The sequence below is a fragment of the Pediculus humanus genome, genomic scaffold (genome assembly GCF_000006295.1).
Source record: "Pediculus humanus corporis 1103172108208 genomic scaffold, whole genome shotgun sequence".
Taxonomy (NCBI): Eukaryota; Metazoa; Arthropoda; class Insecta; order Psocodea; family Pediculidae; genus Pediculus; species Pediculus humanus.
The window spans coordinates 90,076-107,431 of NW_002987778.1; the positions used below are offsets into that span (position 1 = coordinate 90,076).

Consider the following 17,356-nt stretch of genomic DNA (forward strand, 5'->3'; position numbering starts at 1 on the left):
TAGGTGCTCTTGAACCCTCTGAAGGGAAACCACTGGGAATCGACATAGGTACCGGTAACGTTTGTATATATTCATTATTAGGAGCCAGGAAAGGATGGAAAATGTATGCTACTGAAATGGATCCATTTAATTATAAAAATGCAGTAACGAATGTTAATAAAAATAATTTGAACGATTTAATTTCGGTGAAATTAGTTGAAAATCACAATCAAATATTATTGGGAGTGATTGATGAAAATTTAAATTATGACTTTTGCATGTGCAACCCACCATTTTTTGATTACAATGAAAAACCTGTGAATAGAACATTTAGACGACCTCAGGTTGATGCTGTTGCTTCTAATGTAAAAACAGAAGTGTGTTCTGAAGGTGGTGAAATTTCTTTTATATCTAAATTAATTGAAGAAAGTGTAAAGTTAAAAACAAAAATAAAAATCTATACCACCTTGGTTGGTAAAAAAAGTGATTTTTTGTACTTGAAAAAAGTGCTTATGAAAATTTCACCTAATTCTTTAACATTTACTGAATTTTGTCAGGGTAAAACAACTCGCTGGTGTCTTGCATGGTCTTTTTTAAACATTTCATTAAATAATGTTAGTAATAGTTTAGGTTCGAATAGAAAAAGAAAATCAAAACATTTTTTCAATTTTACAATACCGCATTACAGTTCAAAAGAGATTAATGATGTTTTTACCATCACCGCAGAAGTATTAAATCAGTTACAGGTAACATAAAGTTTATTAATCAAATTTTAAATCATATTATAAATTATACATGATAAAATTTGTTTTAGATAAATTATAAAACAGAACAAATTAATAACAAACTATCTATCAAGTTCTGTGCCAAAAAAAATACTTGGTCTCATCAGAGAAGAAAAAAGCGATTAGCAGCAAGACTAAATGAAACAGTTAATAAAGGAGAAACAAATTTGGAAAGTAAAAGCAAAAGCATACCTGTTTCAAGTGAGAAAAAATTTAAAAATGATGAACAAATTGTAGACATACCTGAAAATGAAAATGAAGAAGAAGAATGTAATATCGAAGGAGTAATTATTCTTAAATGTGAAAACATGTTGATAACATTAGAAATGATATGGTTATCTGGAAATAAAGAATATTTTCATCAAATTTATCAACATTTTAAAAATTATTGGAATACAAAACCTAAAATGTCCGAATAATTTTCTTCATTACATTTTTTTTTTTTTTTTTTTTTTAACACAATTTTCTTACAAACTTAAATACTATTAAATTGTTTTTTTTTTTAAATTTTACAAAATGTTAAACCAGATGGAAAATTTTACAGATGAAAAAATTATAAAACTTTTTTTTTTTTTTATTTGCTTGCTCCTTTTTGTTTAAAACAAAAAAAAAAAAAAAAAAGAAATTATTTAAAATAATTTTGCACTAAAAAATTTAGTGCTTTTTTTTTTTCTTTGTAAAAAAATTTTTACTACATAAATGTGATATTATTTTTTTTTTAAGTGATAAAAGTAAAGATGATAAATTTAGAAAAAAAAAATTTATGAAATTAAAATGAATTCAACAATTTAAATATTAATAAAAATAAAAATAATAATAATAATAATAATAAACAATAAGTCATAAAAATAAATTATTTTTTTAAAAATTACTTAAATTGTTCGAAATAAAATTTTATAACACATAAAAACAATAACATCACATTTATGTATATTTTAAAAAAATTTTACATAACAAAAATTCAACAATAAAATAAAATTTAAATAATTAAAAATAATAATAATAATAATAAATTTAATGCAAATAAATTTAAATAAATAATTTTATTCATAATAATTTAAAAAAAAAAAAATTTTGTTTTATGAATTCAGAAGAAGAAGAAGAATAATTAATAATTTTTTATTTATTGCTTATTGATTTAATTAAATAAACAAATTTTTTTTTTAATAAAATCGATCAAATTTTTTTTTTCTTTTTCAAAATAAAAAAAAAATTTTAAATTAATTAACTCACAAAAAAAAAAAAAAAAATTGAAATTTTTTCCCAATATGGCACAAAATTTAATAAAACTCATTTTTCAAAAAAAAAAAACAATAAATTAAAATTTATTGTTTTTTTTTTTTTTTTTTTTTGCAAATCAAATTATTAAAATAAAATTTAACTATTAATAATTTAAATAACATAAACAAAAAACAAAAAAAAACAAATTTTAAGGAGCATTTTCTATTTATTTATTTATTTCTAAGAAAAAAATAATTTTTCTATATTTTTCTACATCAAATCATTTCTAACAATTTTTTTTTTTTTTGTTTCTATAAGTTCAAAATAAACTTTTTTTTATATATTTTTATAAAATTAATAAATATATATATATATTAGAAACAGTACATTTATTATTATTATTATTATATTTTTTCTTACTTCAAATATTTATTTTTAGTTCGATGTAAAAAAAAAAAAAAAAAAAAAAAGGAAAATTGACATGAACTCAAATAATAAAATTCTAATATCTATTTATAACTGACTTCTACGCAATATTCTACTAATAAAAACTAACAAAAAATAAGAAATAATTTATTTATTTATTTATTTTATTTGCCTTCATTGAAATCAGCCTTTAATAATGTTTACCAATAATGTTGAAAAAAATCATTTTTACGTTTTTTTTTCTTAAGTTTTTAGTACCTAATCGATAACATTTAGGATAATAATAAATAATATTTAATTGTTCGTTAATAAACTTTTCTTTTTCTTGTGAAAATTAATTTAAATGCTTAAAAGTATTATTATTATTATTTTTAAATTAAACAATCGTATGTAACTTAATTGTTTACCTTTAACAAAAAGAAAAAATTAAAACCCAAGGCACTCATATTAAATAAAAAAAAAAAATTTTACTGCAAAGGGTAATAATTTATTTTTGAACAAAAAAAAAAAAAAAAAGAAATGTTCCCGTAACAAAAGAAAAACCCAAAAACAACGAATATTTTCATTTAAAACATTGTCAATTAATATTTCTTTTTTTTTCTTAAAGCAATAAATGGTAAATTATCAACAAAAATCCAAGTTTAAAGTAGTTAACGTTTGTATTGTTTAATACATACATAATTCAAAACAATTATCATTATTATTATTATTATTATTATTAATAATAATATCACCTTCTTTTATATAGTATCATTTTAATTATCGATACACGCTGTTGCCAAATCGGTTTCAAAAACCAATTCTCATCTTTTCTCAAACTTTTTAGCAATATTTAAATTAATTATTATTATTATTATATAAAGTTTATGTAATTGTTCATTAATAAATAAAAATTTCGTCTGCTTTTTTTTTTTTAAAAAAATGAACATAAACAAAAATAACAACTATTGGTAAAATAAAAAGGAGTAATTATTATTATTATTAAAAAAAGAATTTTTCTTTCTTTCCTTTAATAATAAATTTGAGTCATCATCATCATCATCATCATCAACATACTCTTTTTAATTATTTTAGAGTAACACTCGCTCGCCTTTTTATTATTATTATTATTTAAAATGATGATGATGATGATGATGATGATGATGATGATATTTGTTCATTTTTTATTAAATTTGTTCGTGTGAAAAAAAAAAAAAAAAAAAACGCGTCGATAATAATAATTAATTATCGTTCTAATAATATTATTATCATTATTATTTTCCCCTAATGATTTCAATCATTGACTACTTGTGATGATTCGACGTTTAGTATCATTATCATTATTATTATTATCATTATTATTATTTCTAATGTTTTTTATTTTTCTACTCTTTTTAACTAAGATTCATCTCGATTTGTTGTCGTCCATTTCTCCGCTTTCATTTTTTTTATCATCGACAATTGACAATGGAGAATTTTCTTTGTTTTGTCTCTTTTCTATTTCAGCCTTAAAATTTTCTATATCTTTTTGACTGTAAAAAGAGTCGTGTATATGTCATTACATATAAATAATAATAATAATAATAATTTTTTTCGGTTAAAAACTTACCTTATTTGAACGAATAAAATTCCATTTATTACGTTTAGCATATCCAATACGCTACCCATCGATGGAGGTTGGATTTGAATGGGCGGAAGTGTGGCTCCTACTTTTCCCGTATATATTTCGTTCATTTTCTTCTGCAAAACCACGGCTTGATGAGTTAAATGTCTGAGGCAATCAGAAGATTCTTTCGTTTTTTCGTGATCTTCTCCGAGCTGTAAAAAAATAAATAAATAAATAAATAAATAAAATTTTCTACTCTACTTTAAATAAAGGGGTTTCTTCTACTCCTGTTCTGTTTTCCAGTACTCACGGCTTGTTTATATATTGCATAAGTTTCTTTTTCGTTGTTCAACGCCGACCTGAAATCTCCCATGCAACTTTGTGTTCTTGCCACTAAATGGTAACTCACTGCTACCTTAAGGGATTTACTCCCGAAATATTTCACATTGAGTGCGAGTGCTTTTTCGAGAAATCTTAATGACAAATCGTATTCGCCCACGGCATGAAGTATTAAGCTTATGTTACTCTAATCGAAAAAAAAAAAAAAATTAAAATAATTTATTTTTTCATAAAAAAAAGTTTCAACGCACTTAAACTTACATCGAGTAATGCGATTTCCGGATGGTTTTCACCGTAGACCAATAACGCAAGGTACCGAGCTCTGTAAAGAAGTTTAAGAGCTGTGCTCACTTGTGTATTAGCGAAACAATACAAAGCCAAATGAGTCTGTAATAAAATTTTCAGCGTAAAAATCAATTGTAATACACGCACACGCACACGCACACGCACGCAAGCAATACTTACGTATTCGGTTATGGTGTACGGATGATCGATGCCATTCACTCTTTCCGACATTAGGACCGCCTTTTGTTGATAAGCCATCGCTTCCACATGTTCTCCCATTATGTAATTTAAACGTGCCAACATTCGTAGGCATTGAGCAATTTCCGGGTGCATGGCACCGTACACGTTGTTGAGTAAATTTAAAGCTTCACTTATCAATTCGTAGCCTTCTTTGAGATAACCCTGCTGTATCTTCGTTTGACCGGTAGTGTAAAAATTATATGCGTCACTCGCACGCGGATTTATATGTTTAACGACGGGAAATATATTCAATATGTCTTCTTCCAAAAACGTTAAACGGTTTTTAGAATCGAAATTATATTCCCTCAGTAATATTTGTATGCCAGTTTTTAAACAAAACGATCTCAGAAGTGAGATTTTCTGAAGACTATATGTTTCGATGCAACCGTCGATCGTGTCCGCATTCAATTCCCAATCGAAATAACTTTTTATTTCTCCCTTTATTTGGTTCCATAAATTCTTTGGAGTTAAATTAGCCCATTCCGTACCGTCAGACGCGAGTAAAGGATTGTTACGACCCTTTCTTTTGTTCCTCCGTTTAGTCGCCTTGCTGTGGAGTTCGTCTAAACTTTGTTGAGGATGTGGCATCTGACAGGAAGACAGAAAACAATTCAAAAAATGACTGATTGATGCTGATAAGTTCATTAAATCAGTTGATTGAATGTAATTGGTGAAAACATGCTTGGCGGCTCTCGTTATCAATTCAGCTACGGCAATACTATATAAATATTCTAACTGTTTAACTTTGGACAACATGGCGACAATTTTACCAAGGTATCTTATATTGATGCCGCGATTGTGAAGAGCTTCGGAAAATGTTGCACCGTCCATAGGTGCCGCCGAATGATCTAAACAATCTCTAATAAATGTAGGTATTTGCACGGTGAGAAGAAAATGCGCTGCATCCTTCACCAACTGCCTTTCTTTTTTAAGTTGCTCTCCGTTTGGATTCAAATGTGAGACGCCAGGACTATATACATCCGGATTAAATCTTACGTCGAATTCCGTTTCTTTCAAAGAGCATACGGCATGCGCAGCTTTGACCACTATTTCTTTTGTACTTTCTTCGAGTTCTTTTTTCTCTCCAGTTATCGAATCCGTAATGCTTTCTACAATTTTTTTGGCTTCATCAGGCTCGATTTCTTCCTCTTTTTCACCCTCAAAAGTTTTCAATTGCTTTTCAGGTACTTTATTATTTTCATTCGACACATCCTTTTCAAGGTTCGCTTTAGATTCGCGCTCTTTTTGTTTTTTTACTCCAAGCTGTTGCAAATGAAAAGCAGCGTATTTAATAAACATCATGTATCGAGCCTCGACAAAAGAATCAATTAGTTCTTGCCTCAAACAGCACAATTTGTGCTTTCGCTCGATAGGAAAACCTAATGCTACAACTTCTTTGCTCAACTGTTCCCCTTCCAATTTCAAAAAGTTAACATCCGGAGGGAAAGTACGAAGTAAATCCAAAATGTAATGTCTTCCATCGTTGCCAATTATTCCTTTGCATTCAACGCTGGAACACAGTTCCACTTCTTCATTTTTGTCATTCAAAACTTTGTGCGGCAATATTTTTAACTGTTGACCAGCTTTACTGAGTAGTTCGACGTATTTGGGATGGGATATAACTGTTTTTCCAAAATCTACTGATCCGTAAACCACAGATTGCTCTTGTTCTCGTTCCAAAATACCAGGAATTATAGACTGTGCAGTTACGCGGTAACCACGATAATCAATAACAACGGTTCCAAGAGTGTATAATCCGGGTAAATCAACAACACTATAAACTCGTACTCCTTGTAAATCGTTTTTCTATTTTTTTTTTTCAAACAAAAATTTTTTATCAGTAACTTTTTCATTAATATAAAAATATTTTAAGTAACAAAAATAAAACACAAACCGGTGCAACGAAAGCAGCTGCATCACCTCCCAATTCCTTATAATGATCTCTGACGTCAAATCCCAAGGAGAAAAAAATATTGTTCCAAATGAACATTTGCATTTTAGCTTCTTCTCCAGGGTTTATAGCCATAACATTACCATCTATAACAGCCATGGCACCCCTGGTAGCAGCAGCAACAAAATCACTGTGCACCTATTGTTTTAAATTTAGAATTAAACCTAAACAATTTAATATAAAAAAAAAAAAAAAAAAATATGTTCGATAGTTTTACCTTAAATATTGCTCTTTCACGCAATAATCTTTCCGGCAAATTTTTTCTTGGTAATTCTCTCGTAGTTTGAAGTTCTTCATTCCAATCCCTCGTTTGACCGGGAATATGCTCTTCGTAGCCAAGCTTTGACGAAAATGCTAAATAATCAAATTAAATCTAATATGAACAAATGTAATTTAAATTAAAATTTAAATATTTTATTAATAATTAAAATACGCACTGTCTTCTGCTCTTATAGCATCCACTGTGTGTTCCATTTGAGGTGCTGTCCACGAGTACACTTGGTAAGGAGTAGTCACCCTTTCGTAAGGATGCCTAGCCGTTTTTTTTTTTTGTAAAGTTGCAAAGTTCCTTTTAAAACCGGGACTTATATGAGTCAAGAGTTCGATAAGCGAATGAGAAAGATGAGAGGGATTGTACGGCTTTGGATTGAATTCTTCCTCTGTAGACCTAAAAAAAGCAAATCGAAATAGTTAAAACTTTAAAAAAAAGGTCTTAAAATTAAATAATACCTGACTTATTTTAAATAAATACATAAATAGAAAAAATAACCGACTTACATATTAAGAAAAAATCCTTTAGTGCAAGCTGTAATGTGAAAATGTTTATCTTCAAGAGTGATAGCATACAGATACATGAGATCTCCGTGCATTTTTCTATAACCTGGAGGAGGATTCCAACCGGAAGTAGTTAAAATCTAATTGTAAAAAGATAAATATATCAGACAATAATAACACAGATAAAAAAATGAAAAAATTTTTAACTTACCTTTATGCACTGAAGTGCTTTTTGTTCTTTAGCTTGAGGTTGTAAAGGAATAAGAGGTCTTTCTTTTGAACCAGGCATTATGTACTCTGGAGGCGTGCAATCGACACTATCAGGTTTCGTTTTTTTCTTTTCCAATATATCTCCTTGAGTTACAACATTTAAAAAAGCTAAAGAGCAACAATCTACACCGTTATAGGCGTCAGCCGGGTCGATAGACTTTAATAGATCTCGTACGTGACGAACGTGGATTCGGGCCTCTCTAATCGTGTAAGGTTCTTCGACAACCTTTAAGACAAGTTTTTTTAATAAAAATCTAAAAAAACGTTTAAAAGGGAGACACGATTTATTCGCATTTTGAAAAATTAACATCCTTACCTTAATAACCGAACCTTCTCTGAGACCTTCGACACTTTTGAGCTCGGCAAAATTGTCGAGAGTGTTTCCGTCTAGTTGTAATGAAAAACACGTTCGATGACAGGTATCCTCTCGATCCATTAATAATTGGTGAATTTCTTGAACCAATTCCATGCTGGAAACCTGAAAATAACAATTTTCAATTAATGTTAATAGTGTGTGCAAGAACTTAAATAAGTATAAGAGTAATTTTACCTGAAGATCAAATGAATCCGCTCCAGGACTGGATATTTTCACTGTGAACGCCAAATCTTGTATGAAAAGAACTTCTTGATCATCTTTTTTCTCTTTATCATCATTTTTTTCTTTTTCTTTCGTTGCTTCCACTTCACCTTTTTCAATGACTTCATCTCTGTTATCAGGTATTTCATTGAACCTGTCTTCATTGGGTATTATTTTCATTTGATATATATGTTTTTTTATATCTCCGTTGATATTCGCATCATTTTTTTCTACGTCGTTAAGAAATAAATACATAAAAAATTAGTAAAAAAAAAAAATTATAATAATAATAATGATGTCAAATTTACACACACACACACACACCTTTTTCGTTTTTAGAATTATTATTTTGATTTCGTTCTTCGGCACTTTCATTACTATTTAAATATTCTTTTGTTTTTGATTCTGAGCTTTCATTAGAACCTACAGTTATAGAAAAAAATTTTTTAGTATACATAGTAAAAAATATTTACAACCTTTTTATAAACAATTAATATTAATAAAATTTAAAAAACGTGATAAAAACAAGCCTTTTTATTATTTTTTTTTTCCTTCCTATATTTTACATAAAATACGTGATAATTTAATTAATTATAAAAATTCGGGAATATATAAATATTAATTTTTTACTGGTACGAAACAGTCTAAATAGTATATTATAAATTCTTTGCGGGAGTAATAAATATAATTAATAAAATAATAATAATAAGAAAAAATTTTTAGGTTGTAGAAACCATATTTTCGTACACTTTAAAATGCCCAGATAATAAATAATGTTATACATTTTAATGCATCTGACATCAAAGTCCGAGATTAAAAATAAATTTTAACTTCGCAAAAAAAAAAAAAAAAAAAAAAAAAACTATTTTATTGCGCAATAAATGGCATTAAAGGACACCATTCTTATGCAACATTTCGGGGGCTTTCAAACAATAATAATTATTATTATTATTATCATCGTTCATTTATACCTGCCCTTTTTATATAATTAATTATTTTTAATTAACGTACTTCTAGTACTTCATTAGTATTTTAATTTTTATTTGTAGTCAGTACAAAAGTACTGACGTTTATTGTTAATTTTAAAGAAAGATAAGAAAACAAAGGAAACATTAAAAATGTCGACAAAATTTTAAACAAAAATTCAACTAAACAATACAATAAACATGAGTTTAGAGTCAAAATTATAATGTTATTATTTTGAATTAAAATTTAAGAAGAAATTTTGTTGTAAAAATATTTAAATAAGTAAATAAAGTATTTATAGAATTGAATATGAGTAATAAAACAAAGGTTTATAAATTAACAGAATCTTATTGAAAATTGTCGAATTATAAATTTTCGATAAATTTCATTCGAATATAAATGAAATATATTTACCCTATGTTATTATACTTTTCATGGCAGTCGTAATTACAAAATATATTTAAAAAGATTATTATTTAATTGAATAAAAAATAAAAATATAGTTTTGACATGTTGCCAATGCTACATTTTTTTTTTTTTTTTTTTTTTTAAATCTCAAACAAAAAAAAAAAAAAAAAATTATTCATTAAAATGTTCAACAATCATTTTTTGTTTACAATATTTATAAAATGCAGTTTTCATAATTAAAAAACAGCAACATTTGTTATAAAGTTCAAGGCTAAAATCATACTACAACTTTAAAATAAACTGTAGAAAAAAAAAATTAACTTACACTTAATTCAAATATGTGTGATTGTTATAACACCACTGCTTTTGTTATAATATAAACAATTGTTATAATAAATGCTATCCTTTTTTTAATATATAAAATAAAATCATATTAAATAAACAAACTTTTTCACACATAAATAAATCATGTAAATTGTTAAGAGAATTAACATTTTTCCCATTTAAATTTTATTTTTTTAACAAATTACTCCATATTTTATGTAATTTAAGATATAGCAAATATATTTATTATAACTTAAGGTAATACTAACCACATTTATTGTAATTAACTATAAAATTCCTTATTTTAAAAAAAAAAAAGCCTCTTTTAATTAATGAAACTGATAGTGCGCACAACTACAAAAGAAAACTACACAAATATATTTTACACCACTAAACTCATGTTGTGAAGAAGATTATAATAAATTTTCGACAGGTTAATAATTATATTTTAATATAAAATTAAACAAATGTAATATTTGTGGTCCAAGTTAAAAGATAACCGGTAAAGTTAATGATAAAAAAAAAAAACACTTTTTTTAAAATTATATGTTTTAATATTTACCATTAGCTAAATGATTTTCACATCCATTATCAATCAAAATAGCCACCTGAGAACCTAGAGCCATAACCAGCAAAGATAATTTTTTTAAATAGTTAAGAGGAAAAAAATTTTAATTCATTCAAAACCACGTTCCTTGATATCTTACTGCACGTGTGCGAGATATGAATAGTATGGCACTTAATATATACAAACAATAATCGATTAAATGTTTTAAATTTTATTTGATAAAAATATCTAAGATTAATAATTTCTTTTTTCTATAACCAATATGACCATTAATGGTCTTTTTAACCGATATTTTCAACGATCTAAACGAAATTCAAACTTCACTTATCTCTAATCATGTGACCCTTTTCTTTATCAGGGCCCGAAGGACAAAATTAAATAAAAAAAATTAGACTCTTTTAAACAGTAGGTATAATAAGGCTGGGCCTTAAGCTAAACAACTAAATCAGGGCCACTGTAAAAATTTGCACAGCTTACAGTGTTGCCAAAAGAGCTACTACGAAGCTGTACCTTTTTTTTTTTATTTATATTTAAAATTATAAAATTTATTATTATTTAACACTTATTTTTTTAATGCAGTAAAAAAATATTTCAAATTAATTTTATTCGTGTTTATATTTTGAATTTAGTTTAGATAGGTAATTCACTTTTCAAAATTAAATACTTTACTTGTTACCGTTAACCGTGTCACCTGAGAACAAAATAAAAAATTTAAATAACAGAATTTTATGAATTGTTTATTATTCAAATTATCCAAATTTAATTTAATGATTTATAAAAGAAAAATTTTAATTTACATTATTTTCTAGCAATACATAGTGACTTGGTTTTAAGTTATATTATTGAATGCATAAATTTTTTTTTAAAAAGTTTTAAAATAATTTAATTTATTTTTAGACACAGTGTACAAAATGGTGAAAAATGAAGATGATGAATGTATTGCGCTCTTTAATGAGTTGCAAATATCTGTATTAACTAAAGCAATTAACATTACTCCTTATATTAATTCTGTGACATTAGGAAAAAATATTAGTGATGAAACTATTAATGTGAATAATTCTAGTCCGAGTAGTAAAATCAATGATTTACTGATTCCATATAGCAGCACTCCCAAGAAAACTCCATCACATAATTATCAAAAGTCTTTAAATTTCACTGTAAGTGAAGAAAACAAAGAAAAAATTGGTGTGGTACCTGAAGGAATATCAACAACACCTGATTCATTATGTGTCGGTTATTCAAGTAAGAAATTGTTAAATGAATATGATACTCTGAGACGTTTAACTGTTGATAAAGTTATGAGGGAAAGAATTCAAAACATGTATGACACTAAAAGATTAATTAGAAATGGTCTGGAGGATTTACACCAGTCTAGGTTGGAGGAAGGAATTACCAAAAGAATGCTTTTAGAAAGTAAAATTATAAATGATATTCATAAATTAGAAATACTTAATAAACCGAAAAAAGAAGCTCAACTTGAACAAGATAATTTAAAAGAAGCTCAAAGGATTCAAGAGAGAAATCAAAAATTTAAAGATGCAGAAGAAGAAGCGAGAAGGAAATCGGAAGCAATCCTTTTGAAAAAAAAGCAAACCTACAAAATTTTATTCGATTCTCAAAAGGAGTATAATGAAGAATATAAAAAAATTTTAGAAATAATTAAATCGTGTAAAGACAAAGCTGCGATGACTGAATTAGCATCTAAACATTCTAAAATATTAAAAGACTGTGCAATACTATTTGAAACCCTAATAAAAAAATCTAAAGAAGGAGAGGTTTTAGAAGAAGATGTAATTAATGCTGTAAAATCAGTTAAAACAATAAAATTAATGCATGAATTTTTTATTAAAGAAGTGACTAAAATTAATGAGGCATATGTAAACAAACAAGAGAGTGAACAAATCAAAATAACTAGCCCGGAAGAAGTACAAAAAGAAAGTATAAGCGAAGTTAAAAATGAAGAAAATAAAAATGAATCATTGCTATCAGGTAAATTTTATTTTTTATTTTTTTTTTTTAATGAAAAACTTGTACATTACTTTCACCATATTCATCTTCCTTTTCGAAATTAATCTGCAGCCTCCCAAGTGAATGAATAAAGCCTTCATTGTTTTATTTGGTTTTTCGAGAAAAAAAAAATTTTGAGACTGTTTTTATAAACACTTTCAATACTTATTGTTAACACTGCCAAGTTCAAAAATTAATGAGAAACGAGGCATTTAGTCGAGCTGTGGTTAAGTCGATCGTGGGTCATTTAAATCATAGTCCAAACACATTTACATACTTTTCTTTTTCCATAATAAGTAACGGAATACGTTGGATTTTTACATAAAATATTGGCACTTTACCCAAAAGTAATAATTCTAAACGAATTTTTAAATTTCACAAGTCTTGAGAGTCGTAAAAAAAAAAAAAAAAAAAAAAAAGTTTTCTGCTAGTTTTTCCCCGTTGCACAAAAAAAAAAAAAAATTTAAAAAAATAAAAATATATATATTATATATATAGAGAATTTACCGTTTTAATTTTTTACTTATTGAAAATTTATCGTAAAATGTTATTTATAAAAAGAAATTAAAACGCTGATTAAATTGATTTTCATAATAAAATGTCTGGATCGATTAATGGAAAATCATATTTAAAAAAATATGTTGTAAACGTATCTTATGATTCATCTCAAAATTCCTGTCAAAATGTTTTACCATCCATACTAAAAAATAAATATCCTAAATCGCTTTATTGTCCGGCTAAGAGAAAGACAAAAAAAAATAACACTTTAGAAAATGAATTTAACACATCTGGTTCTCAGCACCTCAATACCTCGTATTCAGTATCAAATCCCTGCAGGTATTTCAAAATAAAAAGACATTACAAATCGGATGATTCGAGTGATGATGTTAACGAAGATGGCGACATACAAACTCTTAACATATTCAGTCCGTTAAAAAAAAAATACAAAAGAGTTAGGTTTTCCGATAGCAACGACATAATTAGTTCAGGTTATTTCGAAACCTTTGACGAAAACAAATTACATTCACTTTCCGATAAAAATTTCCTACAAAAAGAAAACATTACCACCTACATGGATAACTCGTTCGACGGTGACGTTTCGACAATAAATAATAATGATGATAAAAATGTGAATCAATTCATTAGTAAGACTCAAATATTTAAAAGTGGTAATTTACGAATAAAAATTATTAAGTATTTTATTTATTGAATTTTTCAGGTCTTTCCGACTGTTATGACGCGAGATCATTTCAATTATTTAAAAATTTAAAAAACAATTTGGAAAATTTTGAAAAAAGTCTCGAACCCCTTTTAACGGACGAAACGATGAAAAAATTCAAATTCAATTGTCAGAAGGCTGTGACAATTCCAGTTAATGCCATATCTCCAATCAATGCGTCGCATTTAACGGACAAATACATGAAACTTTATCATCTTTTATCCGGGCACACGGTCGAAGTTGGTGAAATTAAAGTCGATGCATCGCAACATCCTTTGGGAATTAATTTTTGTAAACATTTACTTGCTAAAAAATTCGTCGTAAGTATTTCTTCTTCATATAAATTGAAATCCTGGAAAAAAGAAAAAAAAAAAGAAAATGGATGATGTAATATTTGCTTTTTTTTAACTCCAGAGACAGGGTGATTTGACTGTATCCAGTAAACCCGATGCAGCATTTTCCATAGCAGCCGTTATGGTTTCACTTTGGGTGGAATTCCCGGATTTCGGTCAATTAGTTTTAGCACAATTTCATTCTGCGTGTCCGTATTTGGCTCCCGTATTTATGCCACAGGTAGAAGGACAATCGGATGTTGATTATCACAAGTCAGTAAATAACGGTTTTCTAAAAAAAAGAAAAAAAAAACATATTTATTAAATTTTATTTTATTTTATTTTGGTTTCAGATCATTAGGATATCATTATTCTCAAAATGGCGACGTGGAAAAACAAGATAGTTTTTTAAAAAGAATGAGTGGAATAATGAGACTTTATGCAGCTCTTTTAATTTCAAAACCCCGTCAACCGGGAAAAATGAATCCCCTGGGATTGTCCGAAGGTTGGAGGTGGCTTTCCGCTTTGTTAAACTTAAGTCCGAGACCCGACATTTGCGCCACTTTACTGTACGATTTTCTAGAAGTTGCCGGAAACGCCATGTTTAAATTATACGGCAGGCAGTTTAAAAAATTATTGGCTTACATCTGTCAAGAATATTTTCCCAAATTGGAAAAAGTAAGTTTGGAAAAGTTTTAATGATTGTTTGTTGTTGTTGTTTGTTACAAGAAAACAATTCAAATAATAATAAAAAATAATTTTTTAGGTGACACCATTAGGTGCGGGAGGACCCATTGTAAGATTAGAAGGTTTTTTACAAAAAGTACTCAAAGAAGAATTCATTCCACTACCAAATGGCATCCTACCACATAATTTTTGGTAAAATTATATAAAAATATCCGACGAAGAATTTTTTTTTTTTTTTCTCTTCATTTTAATAACGACTCGTCGTATTTTTTATTTTAACAAAAAAAAAAAAAAAAAAAAAAAATGTAAAATATTATTTTAATTTCAGTCGAAATAAATTTTACGGAACTGGTTTTTGTTTTTTTTTTTTTTTTTTTTTTTTTTTTTTTTTTAAATTTAGTTATTAAACATAAAATTAAATAATAATAATAATAATACGGATAATTAAATGGAAAGACTGGAACGAAATAATCAAGATAAAATAATAATAATAATAATAATAACGTAAATAACCGTAAAAATTAATTAAAATTAATTTTTTAAAAAAAGGAAAAAAATTTTATTTTTATAAAAAAAAAAAAAAAAACAATAAATACCTTATACCTACGTACCTTTTTTGCAAAAAAAAAAAAAAAAAATTATTTTACTTATTGTTTATGTATTTAAATCCTGTATTTTGCAATTTTTAAACTTATTATTATTATTATTATTATTATTATTTTACTTACTAGTCTATTAATTAACGTTTAGAAAACTTTCTTCTTTCTCGTACTTTCACGTCTCGACAACAACCAAAAAAAATCCTGTTTTTGTTGCCTGTATCTCTTGATGAATATATTATCATTAGGTTAAAAAAAATTTCTCACTTTTTGTACCTTTAATTGTTATACCTTAAGGTTTTCGTGTGTTGTTTGAAAAAAAAAAAAAAAAAAAAAAAATTTACAATGGCTCGAAGCAAAAAAAAATGTTTTACTTACCTTTTTTTTTCTTGAATATTAACCGTCGTGAAAAAAATTATTAATTTATTAATAATAATATTAATAATACTTACTCGATTGTTACTACAAGAAAAAGAAAAGATATCATCATCATCATCATCATCATCATCGTTGTAATTTAAATTAAAATCCGATACATAATATCAATAATTTAATTTTCAATTATTACACAATAAAACAAATAAATTAATAATAATAATAATAATAAAAGATAATAATAATTTTTTTTTTTAATTATTTACGTGCGTGAGTGCTGTTGCGTTGAGAGATTTATTAATTCTTTTTTGGAAAATTTAGAATTTTTCCATAAATAATGATGATAATTAAAATGTTTTAAACGGACGAAAGTCCCACCGATCAATTTATTTAACACGATTGGTAAAACTTTCATCCGAGCGTAACATTTTCCTTTTTCCTTTCCCTTTTTTTCCCTCTCAAATTTTCACACCGTACAAAAAAAATAAAATAAGAACAACAAAATCTGAAAAACACAAAACGTAATAATAATAATAATAATAACGTGTTTAAAACGTATTAGAAAAAAAAAAAAAAAAAAAAAAAAAACAATTTAACCCAATAACGAAAAGGTAATTTTTTTTTTGTAAATCAAATACTACGTCAACATTGATAATAATTTAAAAGGAAGTTCCGTATAATCAAAAAAAAAAAAATTTTTTTTTATCAGCTGTTATCAAATTAAATGAAATTTTTTTTTTTTTTTTTTCTTGTTTAGTCGTTAGATTAATCATTATTATTACTAAAATTAAATAACGTTACAGAAAAGAAAAAAAACAATATTAATAATAATAATAATTAAACGACAATAAACCTACGTTTTTTTTTTAAATAAATTTTTTTTTTACGTTAAAAATCAATAATAATAATAATAATTATTATTATTATTATTATTTTATTAATTTATTATTTAATAAAATATCTTAAATTTCCTAATAGTTCGATTGAATTAAAAGATGATAAATAAATTTCGATAAATAATAAAAAAGTCAACAAAAAAAAAAAAAAAAAAAAAATGGCGTGAGAAATCGAAATATATTTCATTTAAAAATTAAATAAATCCTATTATTATTATTATTATTAATATTATTAAAATTTTCTTTTGCGAGTCAAGATCTCACTTTTTCCTTTTTTTATTCTCCTTTTTTCCTTTTTTTTTTTTTTTTGTCAACTCTCGACACTATCAAAATTTAAAAGTTAAAAAAAAAAAAAAAAAAAAAAATTCAAACGAATAATAAATAAATAAATTTTTGAATGTTATTTAAAATTAAAATTTATTTATTTATTTTTTTTTTTTAAATAAAACGCGATACCGATTTTAATTTATGAGGAATCATAATAATAATAATAATAATAATAATAATAATAATAATAATAATAATAATAATAATAAATTTTCA

The 17,356-nt window shown here is 25.8% G+C and overlaps 4 protein-coding genes across 4 annotated transcripts in view; 3 read left to right on the plus strand and 1 right to left on the minus strand.

Annotated features, from left to right (window-relative positions):
• Nucleotides 1-1,183, plus strand: part of Phum_PHUM438210 (uncharacterized protein) — a gene marked incomplete at both ends in the record, with an annotated part of 1,453 nt that extends 270 nt beyond the window's left edge. Inside the window, 2 exons of the mRNA XM_002429497.1 lie at nt 4-725; nt 839-1,183. Coding sequence (XP_002429542.1) covers nt 4-725; nt 839-1,183 — 1,067 coding nt within the window. The remainder of the gene's footprint in view (nt 1-3; nt 726-838) is intronic.
• A 2,612-nt stretch (nt 1,184-3,795) lies between these two features.
• Nucleotides 3,796-8,612, minus strand: Phum_PHUM438320 (eukaryotic translation initiation factor 3 subunit, putative; the record flags this gene model as incomplete). The annotated part of the gene is made up of 12 exons (XM_002429498.1): nt 3,796-3,922; nt 4,000-4,208; nt 4,307-4,522; nt 4,597-4,722; nt 4,801-6,666; nt 6,755-6,949; nt 7,029-7,165; nt 7,249-7,478; nt 7,589-7,725; nt 7,797-8,081; nt 8,172-8,333; nt 8,406-8,612. The coding sequence occupies 12 exons, from the start codon at nt 8,610-8,612 to the stop codon at nt 3,796-3,798; spliced, it is 3,897 nt and encodes a 1,298-aa protein (XP_002429543.1).
• A 2,997-nt stretch (nt 8,613-11,609) lies between these two features.
• On the plus strand, nt 11,610-13,030 carry Phum_PHUM438330 (uncharacterized protein; the record flags this gene model as incomplete). Its single annotated transcript, XM_002429499.1, has 2 exons — nt 11,610-12,636; nt 12,891-13,030. The coding sequence occupies 2 exons, from the start codon at nt 11,610-11,612 to the stop codon at nt 13,028-13,030; spliced, it is 1,167 nt and encodes a 388-aa protein (XP_002429544.1).
• Nucleotides 13,031-13,303: 273 nt separating this feature from the next.
• Nucleotides 13,304-15,139, plus strand: Phum_PHUM438340 (class A rhodopsin-like G-protein coupled receptor GPRpgn, putative; the record flags this gene model as incomplete). Its single annotated transcript, XM_002429500.1, has 5 exons — nt 13,304-13,788; nt 14,004-14,244; nt 14,339-14,529; nt 14,610-14,938; nt 15,036-15,139. 5 exons carry the CDS (start codon nt 13,304-13,306, stop codon nt 15,137-15,139), a joined length of 1,350 nt encoding a protein of 449 aa, XP_002429545.1.
• Between the last annotated feature and the right edge of the window lie 2,217 nt (nt 15,140-17,356).